Raw genomic sequence first — 12,053 nt, 5'->3', positions numbered from 1 at the left:
GCCAAGGAGGGGTTCTGCTATCCCCTGCATGTGCCCCTGCCTCACCTGTCCCCACATTTTTTATATTAAAAAAAGAATAATAAACTACTTTGGAACTCAGTGCTTTGTATTTACAAAAGAAAAATAATAAAGGAAAAGTCTGAAGCTAATCAGCTGGAGACACGGAGCAAAGGTGGGAATCTGGGGGAAAGGGTAGGGGCCTCTGCAGAGAGAGAAGGGGAGGGGCTCTGGCACTAAGGCGGCCTGAGGGGCCCAGCCTCTAGGGGCTTCCCCAGGGCCAGCCCCGCCCTCCCACAGAGGCTCCCGCAGCCCCCTCTGGTTTTTCCAGGAGCCTGAGTTGCCAGCTCCAGGGGTCTGGGAGGGCAGGGGAAACTGAGGCCGGAGAGAGCCCATGGGTCCTGCCACCACTTCTCACTGTGGTGTGATCTTGGCAGCCTCGGCCCGAATAAGGGCAATGAGGTCCTGGTTGATGAGGAAGACGAATCGCAGGCTGGCAATCTGCGGGCGGGAGAAAAGGGTGGCTAAGGACGGAGGTGAGACTGGGGGCCGGGGCCAGGCCCACACGCTGCCTCACCACACCGTGGGGCTCATCCTGGCCTTTCCACCTCCCCCCAGCTCACCTCCACCACGGAGTTGTTGCTAAGGCGCCATTTGGAGCCACACAGCACAGGTCGTCCATCGATGTAGATGGGCCGCCGGCCCTCATTGGCAATGAAGAAATCACCGTTGTTCTTCAGCTTGATGACACCTATGGGAATAGAGAGAAAGGGGGGGTATGATGGGATGGGGGGAAGGCCAGAAGAGGGCCTGAAACCCCCATGTGCCCTCTGCTTCCTGAGGCCGCTACAAGGCACCCAGGACTCCCAAGTTAGAGATCCTAAAATGCCAGCTCCTCAGCCCCACCCAGTCCCTGAGGTTCCCATGGAGACCAAGCCCTAGGGCTGGAAGGCAGCGAGAGGCTGGGAGCACCATCCTCACACACTGCTTCCCGCTGGTACCTTGCTTCCGGGAGATCTTCCAGGCCGGACCCTCCAGAGACAGGTCCACGTCGATCTGGTTATCCTTGGTGGCTCTCCCGAGGGTGATCTGGGGAAATGGGGCAGGTGAGGGCTGGAACCTGAGGAATGGGGAGGAGTCCACACAGGCCCAGGAAAGATGAGCAATCAGGGACCAGACACAGAAAGGGCAGTGAGGGGAAGATCGACAGAGGAGGGGGACCTAGGAAAGGGGAGGTAGGGGTGGGGATGGGGATGAGGACAGGGAGGGCTGGGCTGGCCTCCTCAAGAGAGGGCTCACCTCTCTTGAGCGCATCAGGTACCGCACCATGCGGCCCCGCAGCACTGCCAGGGTCTGGTTGTCAAAGTCCGGAGAGCTCATGCCTGGGGGAGAGCAGCTCATGTCAGAGAAGAGCCCACTCTTTAGAGCCACAGCATGGAAGGCAGGAGCCAGGGCAAGATCCACTGAGGGAAAGGAGCTAGAGGTCTGGGAAATGAGGGTGAACCCAGCCAAGCAACCACGGGGGCTCAGGGAGGGGCGGAGGGATTTGGAGCACGACCCTGCTGGTCCCCTGGCCTCCTCACCTGTGATGCTATCTACTAGCACCTGCCACTTATGCAGTTCCTGTTCCAGCTGCCGAATCTCTCGTTTCTGGCGCCGGTCAGCCACTGTCAGCTCTGGGGTGAGGTGGGGTGGTAACGAAGGACACTCTGAGGTCACCAGCACCTTGTACTGTTTCTCTCTCTTCCAGCAGGAGCTCCCACCCCCTCACTATCCCCCCGAGGGCACACTCACCATGTTCTAGGACTTCATCTCGCATGTCCCTGGGGGGTGAGAAGAGAAGGATGAATCAGGCTCCAATTTGAGCTCACCTGCCATCCCCATTAGGTGCTACTGGGCTCAGTAGGATCCCTCAGTCCCTCAGCCCAGTGACCCCGTGGGCTGCTCCTCTGGCCTTAGCCTAGCTTCCCTCCCTAGGGTGGGGGTAAGATACAACGGGGCGGCGGGGGGGGCGGCTGGGAAGGGCTCTTAGCAGGGAGACCAACAGCTACAACTGGAGCTCCAGGCCGAGTCTGGGCTGGGCTCCGTTCCCTGCAGCAGGAGAGGCAGGGCCGGGCAGCACAGGGAGCTCTGTCCTGGGGAGACACTCAGCTCTCTGTGCCCTGCCTGTGGCCCCAGCCACTCACTTGAGCTTACTGTCATCAATCAAGTCCTCTGCGTCGGAGAAATTCAGCACTTGGTCCCCCTTGGGCAGCGGCTGCACTGAACGAAGGACAGAGGGAGGGTCAGCGCCAATGCTCCTACTCAACCACAAGCTGCTGAGCAGACAAATGAACTAAGAGGACAAACTGTAAAGACAGCCCATGGAGACGGTCTCGTGCTGAAATCAACAAAAGTTAACCTGATACAGGTAACAGCATGCATGCAGATCAGACTGCACGCTACTTTGGCACAAAGCATTCCTGGGATTCGCTGGGGGGCAGAGGTGGTTCTAGGAAGGGAAGGGAATTAAAATTGACCTTTGGGGCTTCCCTGGTGGCGCAGTAGTTAAGAATCCGCCAGCCAACGCAGGGGACACGGGTTCGAATCCGGATCCGGGAAGATCCCACATGCCGCGGAGCAACTAAGCCCGTGTGCCACAACTACTGAGCCTGCGCTCTACAGCCTGCGCTCCACAACTACTGAAGCCCGCGTGCTACAACTACTGAAGCCCGCACGCCTAGAGCCCACGCTCTGCAAACGAGAAGCCACTGCAATGAGAAGCCCGTGCACTTCAATGAAGAGTAGCCCCCGCTAGCCGCAACTAGAGAAAGCCCGTGCGCAGCAACAAAGACCCAATGCAGCCAAAAATAAATAAAAATAAAATAAATTAAAAAAAAGAAAGTTGACCTTTGCACGGTCTTTTCAGTGTGCAAAGAGCTCTCACTTACAAAGCCTTGAACTATATAGGGAAGGCATTACTATTAGCTGCACATTACAGATGAGAAAACAGATAGAGGAAGGGTTAAGCTATGTGACTAGTTCAGGACACAGCCAGGAATCAAGGCCCGCTTTCCTGATTCCAAATCCAAACTGCCTCTTCTACCACATCACATGCTCCCAAACATTTTCTGCCACATTCAGCAAGGGGCTGAGAGGCACATGCCTGTCAAGTCTCACTCAGGATGTGTCAGAAGGGAGCCTTAAGCCAGTGTTTTCAAATTGTGGGTCATGACACGTTAACAGTTCATGAAATTCACTTTTTTCAAAAAAAAAAAAAAGAAAGAAAGAAATGGAATGCAATAATATCAGAATCCATCAGATGTACAGGATAAATATTGTTTCATGAAAGTTTTTCAGTTCTTTTCTGGTCAAAATGTAAAAGCGATTGGGGTCCCCAAATCTGAGAACTCCTGCCTTAGTGTCAGTTGTTCGCAGGACTGCAGCGTCTGCTCAGCAGCAGCTCCGACTAGCTAGTGAGACGGCTGGTTGAGGAGTCTGACAACCCCTGAGGCGTCATCACTGCCAGGGAAGCAAGGGGGGCTGCATAGGAGCCACAAATGCCCCCCCACCACCGCCCTCCAACTTAGTTCAGACTGTGGGGAGACGGGGTTGGGGCAGTCACCCTGCCAGAGCTGCCTGAATCCTACCAACCTAATATTCAGCTGACTTGATAGGTAAGCAGTGTATACTCCCTGTTCCTAGGGACTCCAAGCATGAAATAGCAACGGAAACATGAAATATCCACATAAGACAACCCTTGAAGGGAAAAATTATACCTTTATGTTAACAAATATACACAATAGGGGCTTCCCTGGTGGCGCAGTGGTTAGGAACCTGCCTGCCAATGCAGGGGACATGGGTTCGAGCCCTGGTCCAGGGAGATACCACACGCTGTGGAGCAATTAAGCCCGGGCGCCACAACTACTGAGCCTGCGTGTCACAACTACTGAAGCCCGTGCGCCTACAGCCCGTGCTCCACAACAAGATAAGCCACTGCAACAAGAAGCCCACACACTGCAACGGAGAGTAGTCCCCGCTCGCCACAACTAGAGAAAACCCATGCGCAGCAATGAAGACCCAATGCAGCCAAAAATAAAATAAACTTGTTAAAAACAAACAAACAAAAAACCAAATATACACAAGGTAACTTTTAAAATAGTGACAAAGGAGCTAGCTACAAACTTTATCCAGTGTCTGTTCTCTCTGCAGGTCAGCGATAGCTGAGCCTGAGGAAGCAGCAGAGACCTGGAATAAAGAGGGCTGCCCACTGGGCACTAAATTCAGAGATCCTCAGGAAGGAAAGATGGGGCCTCCCGTGACCAGATTTCCTAAAATCCTCTGGTAGGAATCTTTTATTATCCAGAAGCTGCAGGGCCTAGCGAGTAAGGTGACAGGCAGAACTGAAGCTTCATTTTCAGAACAGTATGAACAACTACATAGTAGCCAACATGCAATAATCTTTAGGAAGTAAAAGTAAAGTGTGCTTGGACTGTGAAAGTCTGACCCTGAAACCCAAATCTAACTGAAGAGCTTCCTGTAGTTTAATCAGACCGCTTTCCTAGTATCTGTTATTAGGAGGGTGAGAGTGTTGCTGGTGAGGAAAGAGAGGAAGCGTTCTGGCCCTTGGGAAAGGAGAAAGACAGGTGGCCTGGGTTAAAGTCCCTGCAGGGATTTGGGAATGGCCTGAAGGCAGCCCCACAGCACAAATGCTTGGTGGGAGAGGCAGTGAGAAGGAGTGTGGAGAGAGGGAAAGGGCAGAAAGCCTTAGACAAAGTGGGTGGGAAAGGGGGACGGGTGAGCGGTGAAGGGACTTTCACCCTTTACTCATGTTTGAATGTTACTTGTGAAGAACATACTATTATTTATGTAATGGTAAAACATGTCAAAAAAACGAAAAAAGTCAAGAAGTGGGAGACAACTCTGCCATTTAGTCTTTTTGTTCAGGATTCTAGGCGATTTTGGCTACCCTCACCATGAGCCTAAGACCATTCCAGCCAATCTTCCTCCCTCTGGAAGGAAGTGGTTTTTGCTGCAAAGAGAGATGAACAAGACGCCGGGGGCCACGGAGGGATTTGTTACAGGGCACCTGAGGGCAGCTGTGTCCAGCCCCCTTCACACTCACATACATGCACCCTCACTCTGCCAGCTCCTGGGCCCAGTTACCTGTCTGGTCCTCCAACAGGTAATACTGCTTCATGAGCTGCCAATGGGCCTGCAGAGCCTTGGCAGTACGGGCCAGGTAGAAGGCATCAGGGTGTCTGTGCAGCAGGTCCTGGAAGGTCTCCAAGGTGGGCTGGCTGGTCTGGAGGGCAAGAAGCACACTCTGGGCATCTGGGTTTCCTTGCTCCTGTCTCTGCTGTACCATCCGTGCCCCCTGCCCCAGTGCCCAGCAGGAGCTGGAAAAAGTGGTAACTACTGCTGCCCAGGAAGCCAGGCTTGGCTCTCCCCGAGGACCCGGTCCACAAAGGCCCTGCAGGTGTATGTGCGTCTGCAAGCAGTGGAACCTCCCCGCAGTCAGTTTTCCAGGTTAGCCGGCTCCCGCCCTGCCCCTCAGCATTACCAGCCCTCAGCCTTACCGATCCCACTTTGCTCAGCAGCTGCTCTTCAGCCTTGCTAAACAGGGCCTTGCTCTGGATGGCGGCAATGGCCTCTGGGTGCAGCTGTCTCATGGCCTGGCAGGCCAGCCTGGGCAGGAGGGAGATAGAGGGCAGGGCAGGGTTGAAGGAAGGGTGTCAAGCAATCTGGGGTTCCTACTTCTCCAAAGCCTGCAGGCCTTTGAGATCCAGAACTCAAAGATCCAGGCCCTCAACAGGAAGAGCCCAAGGCTTAGCACAGGACCTGTGACCTCGTGCATCTGCCGAAAACATCAACAGGTAATTCAGAAAACTCAGCTTCCTGTGTTCAACCCCGTGAAGAGGCTCAAGGGCACAGCCGCCTACAGGCCAGTCCGGAGGGAGATCCTGAGACCAGCTGCTGTTCCTGCCCCAAGAACTTTCTCCTTACTTGGCCAAAGCTGCCACCCACTAGCCACCTCCTCTTTCCCAAGCTGTGCCCTGCCCATTTCCTGGTATATCAGGGCTGTGGCTATAGCTTAAGTGGTGACAGGGGCTGTGGAGTAGAAGATGGATGTTAAGCATTCGACCAAATTCTGATGATGTCAAACGAAGTGACTGAGAAGGAAGAGGGTGTGTTGTGTATGTGCACAAGTGTATTTGGACTGTTGGAGCTGGAAGAGGCCCTGGTGTTCTTCTGTTCCAACTCCTTCTTCTGGAGGAAGAAACTGTGGGAGGTCAGTGTGGGAAGGCTGGGAGGTGACCGCCCCAAAGCACAATGCACATGGTGGTAGAACAGGGCTCCTGGCACTCATGTGGTGTTTTCTCTCATGCTACTTCCTTGGCTTCCAGGTCCTTGCTCCTGACATCCAGCCTGGATTAGCAGGGTTGGTTGCAGGAAGCAGCTTCCCCCTGAAGCCTGGCAGGTCTCCAGCATCATCTCAGAAGATACAAGGCCCCAAGGAGCCCTGCCTCCCAGGCCCCTCCCCTGTACGATTCTTTCTGTTCAGGAGCCAAATTCTGGTGTCCCCAGTACCGCGCCGCTGCTGGGGCCAGCCCACTCACTTGGAGATGACAGGATCGTAGAGCAGGGCGTACCAGCGCTCCTGGACTTCGCGCAGGGTGAAGCGGCAGCTGAACTTCACGCCCAGGTGGACAGATGTCAGGTCATTGGTCTGCAAGGCCCCAGAGTGCTTTGCTCCAGCCTCAGAGCTGGGAAAAACCCTCCCGTGCCACCTACAGGACACTGCCGGGCTAGATGGGGGGCTGGGAACTGGAGGCTGCGGGGAGAAGGCGAACACAACCCCTGTGGTGGGAAGCACTACCTGCAACACGGCATTGATGAGCAGGAGGTCATCCGCAGGCTTCCAGCGGCCCAGATCCTTGGTCACCTGGAGTGGCTGTTTGCTCTTCTTCACACGTTTGGTGAGTCCAGGGGCTGGGGCTGGGCTGGGTGGCACAGGGGTGCTGGGGGCCTTGGACACCTGGGCAGGGGGCAGGAGCAGAGTGAGCTCATCAGGGCAGCTAGGCCTTCAGGCCTAGAGCTTTGTACACTGTGTGGCAGCTCCAGCCCCACCCAACAACAAGCCACAGGCAGGGGCTCAGCTTTCCAGTGCCCGTCCCTTCCCCCTTCCCACCCCCATCAAAGTACTTCTACACAGTCCTTGACCATATGGGGTCTTCTTTTTGCTGGTGGCGCCCCCCAATTCCAGCATGGAGGGTGGGTGGGGAGGATACCAGGAAAACACTCTTGCTGGTACAGTGTCTGGGGCCAGAGCAATGCCACCTGGGGGTTATTTTTACAGCCAGCAATGCTCGGAACAGGCTGTCTGCTCCCAGAATAGATGCACGCTCTATGCCTCCCACACAGAATGTGATACAGGATGCACTGACAGGGTGGTGATGGGTGCAGCAAGAAAAGCGGAGTAGCGAGAGATGGGCTCCCAGGAGGGAGGCAACTGAGGTGGGCCGGGGCAGCTTGATCCTCTCACAAGCCTCCTCTGCAGGGCTCTTGCCAGCTGACAAAGGTTGTGGGGAAACACAAAATCTGGCACTGGCCCCCACCCTTCTCCATTCCCCACGTCTCCCAATCCTCACCTTCTTCTTCTCACTGGAGGAGGGTTCACTCCCCGAACAGCGCCCTGGTTCTACCCCACTGGCCCCCTTTGCCCGGGTAGAGGACTTAGCCAGGCTGCTCTCCACCAGCTCATCGTCAAACTTCTTTCTCTTGATGAACCTGCGAAGAGTCCTACCCAGTGAACGCTCTGTGCCCCATCCCCAGTACCCACTCACACACACCCAGCCCCCACAGTAGAGCAGGTTCCCAGCAGGCAGGATGCTAACTGCTCTGGCTCAGTGGACAGGGCATGGAACTGCTATGCTCCACCCTTGACATGACAGTGTATTGCACCACAAAGATTTCCTGTCCAAGACCTAAGATCTCCCTCCCTCGCTCTCAGTCATTGGGAGGGACTTAGTAGGGACAGGAAAAGCACAAGGCTCTGCCAACAGTTGGGCTCCAGAGGGGCTCAGGGAGCCATTCCCAACAGGGGTGAAGGCATGCAGCAGTCTCAGTCTCTGGCCCTTCAAACCCTAGTACCTGGAGGAGCTTCTCCGTTTAGGGATGGTGCCCAAAGCCTGTGAGGAGGCCCGCTTCTGCCCTGCCAGTGACTCCTCATCCTCTGAGCGGCTGGCAGTGCCTGATGCCATCAGGGATGAATCTAGCAGCCCCTGAGAATCTAGAAAACGAGAAGTGGTGAACCCAGGCCTCCTAAATGCCTAGCAGAGCCCTGAGCCTCTGCACATGGGACCCCTCCTCAGCCCCCCTCCCCCTACCAGCCCTCTTGGTCCCTCCCCTGCTTCCTTGACACTTGAAGGTTTAAGGTGGGAGTTCCTTGGCCATCCAGATCCCATCTGGGCCCAGACCTTCCACGCTGGGCAGTTCTCCCGGTGCCACGTGTCATGTCGTGCAGCACATGGTGCTCAGGTCAGACTGGTGATGCCGACACACCGGGCTCTGGGCATAACTGCTCCCTCTGCCATCAAAATGCAGCCATGCCAAAGAGCGTCAGCTCAACAGCAAGTCAGTCAACTGTGGCCTCTGCCGAGAGGTACGTGGGTGGTGCTGGCCCAGGGGGAGGTGGCAATGCCCAGCCAGGACCGAAAGACACACGTGCCAGGCACGGGGTGGAATCAGCAGATGCTTGGCGCCTGAGCGTTTGGGGAGCTGGCCCGGCCTCATACTACCTTTGTCCATCCTCTCACAGTCCCAAAGCCACTGGTTCCAAACCACAGGGCTAGAAGGAAGGGTCCCACAGGTTCATCCAAGGATTCTGACCAGGTGAACTTAGAGGCTGAGAAGAGATTCTGCAAAGGAGAAATGAGGCTTCCTGAAGCTCAGGTTTCCAGCCTCACCTCCTTTATACTGGAACAGGTCCCCAGGATCCCATAAACTAGGGAAAACACCAGGAGAAGATACACAATATATTCTGCCAATATGACCCTGTTAAACCTTTCGAAACCTAAGCCTTTCGAAGGTCACCGACATCTCTGAGACAGTGATAAAAGCTATGGACCCTAGAAAAATGTACACATTTTAGGAGGTTCACAAACCACTCTAATTCTACTCATAGCCCCTAGGTTAAGGGCCTTGACTATAAACTAGCAAGAAACAAGGGATTCTTGGCTCACTTTTTCTTTGTCTGCTGCCCATTCTGCTCCCCTCCCAGCCCAAAGCAAGGAAAAGGAAACGGAGATGGAACTCCCACCAGTCCATCTCACTTTTTTTCATTTGAAGCTCTGGCTGAAGATTTAGTGGGTGGTACCTCGTGGAAGCTAAAAAACTCGGCTTGGGAACTGAGCAAATATCAACCACCTTGGGTGGGGGGGCCCTCGCCTAAGCCCGGAGAACTCAGGTAGTAGGGACTCTGCGGAGCGCGCCGCTTCGGAGAGTCCCGCCCCTTCAGACCAGGGCGTCTCTCCGCGCAGCGTTCCAGCCCTGCCCCCAGGTGCGCTCCTCGCGCCGTACCATTTGATACGGCTGGGAAACTTGCCACCTGGGGAGAGGGTGAAGGGCCCGATTCCGCGGGTAGACTGAGGCAGGGTCAGCGCCGCCTGCCTTCTCCGGCCCTCCACCCCTCGTTCTCCCCCCAAGGGCACACCCACAGTAGGGGATTAGTCCAGGTCTGTTTCACGGGCTCGGGATAGGAATGGTGACGAAGTCAGCCCTGCAACTCAAAAGCAAAGCACCGAGTGAACCCCGATGCCCTCGCAGCCTTGGTTTAAGCCCCACGGGCCGGTGGCAGGGGAAGGGAGTCAACTCCCAGACCAATTCTCACCCCACCTTCGGCATGCCACCTTTGCGCATGCGTAACTTCTAGGACCAGATTCTGGCCCGGTCCGGCCCACGCATGCGCAGATTTTCGGGGCGCTCCCGGGGCGGGGCCCCAAACCTGGCGGGGTGTCGTCCCCAGCGGCACTCTGGGGAACTCCATTTCATCCCCAACTCTGCTCCGAACACTCAGAGGCGAACCGCGAGGTCTCACCATTCCTAGGCTGCCAGCTGCAACAATTTCTCCGCGGCGACGGCAGCAGCCGCAGGGCCAAAGCCGGCTTCCGTGAGGCCCGTCTACTTCCGGGTCTACGAACTAAGGGCTGCGCAACCCCTTCCGGTTCGCCTCGGTAACGTGCGTAAGGGGGCGCGGCCGTGGTAGCGAAGGTGTCGCCGTTTTGTTAACAGCCAAAATTAAAGGCTTTCCCAATTGGGACAACATATAGGGAGGCATCAGGGATTATAGGATCCAGGTTGGAGGAAGTGATTAAAGGGAAAGGCGAGACTTGGGGCGGGATAGCCTGAGTAGCGAGATGAGGCAACGCTGGAAGGGGCTGGCCCGAGGGTGGGGCCGGGCGGCAGACTAGATTTCGGCTTCCGAATCTTGCAGCCTCCTGAGACATCTAGGACTCTTTGATAGTTTCTCAGGACCAGTTATGGATAGTTTGATTCCACCAAAGGTTTTAGAGAAACTACTCTGTGGCAGGCCCTGTGCTAGGCACAATGCGGGGAGATGATGTTGAGCTCCCTCCAGCCGGAGGAGGAGCAGGGAGGTTGATGTCTAAGGAACGGAGGGAGGGTTCTAGGCCGCGGTTCTAGAAGGTAGAGGCCCCGGGAGAAGGAGTGCCCTTCCCATCAGCCCGACCCCACCGGGATTGCTGGAGGCAGCTGTGGGCCCCGGGAGGTAAGACGACCAAAGGAAGCACCTTCAGAGGAGAGTGCCCTGGAGATGGGAGGACAAAACTACAGGAAAAGTTGGGAGTTTGGGGGTGTGAGAGCTGTCTCGAGAAACCAGAAAGACTGTCCTCTAAAAGAGGGTTTCTATTTGTTTTATGCTTCCTTGGAGGGGCACAAAAGGGTAATAGCCTTAGAGAAACATACTGCGGCTCAGAATAAGAAAGATACAATTCCAAAGCTGTCCAGCAGCTAGGGTGGTCCCCTCAGTGGAGGTGTCAAGCACACATCACCTGGACATTGCCAGGCGATTCAAGTGTCAGATAGGAGGGCCCTTCTGGCCCTGACAATGTATGATAGCCTTCTGCTTCAAGAGTCCCCTGTTCATTTGTGATCTTGCTTAATGAGTATTAACCTATTTTATTTCCCCTGAAAGATTGTGTTTTCTGATACAAGGTGTGATGGACTATACTAGACATAGCATAGTAGCTATACTAGGTGAGAGTTATCAGGGAGGTCTCTAAGGAGGTGACAATTGAATTGAGATTTGACAGCTGATAAGGGACCAGTTAGGCAAAGAGCTGGGGTAAGATGACCTAGTCAGAGGGGACAGCATAACTCCAAAGCAGAAAAGAGCTTGGTGAGTTTGAGGAGGAGGAAGTAGTTTAGTGTGGCTGGAAAGGATGATCAAGAAAAAGAGGGAGGTAGATGAGAATAGAGAGGTCATCAGGGCAGATCACATTAGGCCTTGTAGTTCATGGTATAGATTTTGATCTTTATTTTTTTTATTTTTGCGGTACGCGGGCCTCTCACTGTTGTGGCCTCTCCCGTTGCGGAGCACAGGCTCCCAACGGACGCGCAGTCTCAGCGGCCATGGCTCACAGGCCCAGCTGTTCCGCGGCATGTGGGGTCTTCCCGGACCAGGGCACGAACCCGCGTCCCCTGCATCGGCAGGCGGACTCTCAACCACTGCACCACCAGGGGAGCCCCCGATCTTTATTCTTTTTTTAAACAGATTTATTGATTGATTGATTGATTGCCATGCTGCACAGCATGCAGGATCTTAGTTCCCCCACCAGGGATCAAACCCATGCCCCCTGCAGTGGAAGCACAGAGTCTCAACCACTGGACCCCTAGGGAAGTCCCTTTGGCCCTTATTCTTAACGCATTAGAAAGCCCTTAAAGGATGACAAGCAAAAGCATCCATCCTGTGATAATGATTTAATTTTTTAAATGATCCCTTTGTCTACTTGTGGAGAACGGATTGTAGGGGGGCAAAAGAGGAAGGAGAGAGATCA

At 54.9% G+C, this 12,053-nt stretch overlaps 1 protein-coding gene across 2 annotated transcripts; it reads right to left on the bottom strand.

The window, feature by feature from the left end:
- Window positions 1-88: 88 nt before the first annotated feature.
- MCRS1 (microspherule protein 1) lies at window positions 89-10,161 on the bottom strand. Of its 2 annotated transcripts, XM_060113172.1 has the most exons (15): window positions 10,076-10,161; window positions 8,778-8,897; window positions 8,131-8,269; window positions 7,629-7,767; window positions 6,857-7,015; window positions 6,597-6,706; window positions 5,556-5,664; window positions 5,143-5,281; window positions 2,184-2,259; window positions 1,792-1,820; window positions 1,581-1,673; window positions 1,297-1,379; window positions 999-1,086; window positions 621-748; window positions 89-498 (listed from the first exon to the last, which is right to left on the bottom strand). In XM_060113172.1, the coding sequence occupies exons 2-15, from the start codon at window positions 8,785-8,787 to the stop codon at window positions 412-414; spliced, it is 1,389 nt and encodes a 462-aa protein (XP_059969155.1). In that variant the 5' UTR covers window positions 8,788-8,897; window positions 10,076-10,161; the 3' UTR covers window positions 89-411. The 2 variants fall into 2 exon arrangements, with proteins under 2 accessions (XP_059969155.1, XP_059969156.1); XM_060113173.1 differs by lacking the exon at window positions 8,778-8,897.
- Window positions 10,162-12,053: the final 1,892 nt, after the last annotated feature.

Source organism: Mesoplodon densirostris, chromosome 11, assembly GCF_025265405.1.
Source record: "Mesoplodon densirostris isolate mMesDen1 chromosome 11, mMesDen1 primary haplotype, whole genome shotgun sequence".
NCBI lineage: Eukaryota > Metazoa > Chordata > Mammalia > Artiodactyla > Ziphiidae > Mesoplodon > Mesoplodon densirostris.
This window is presented reverse-complemented; position numbering and strand designations above follow the sequence as displayed.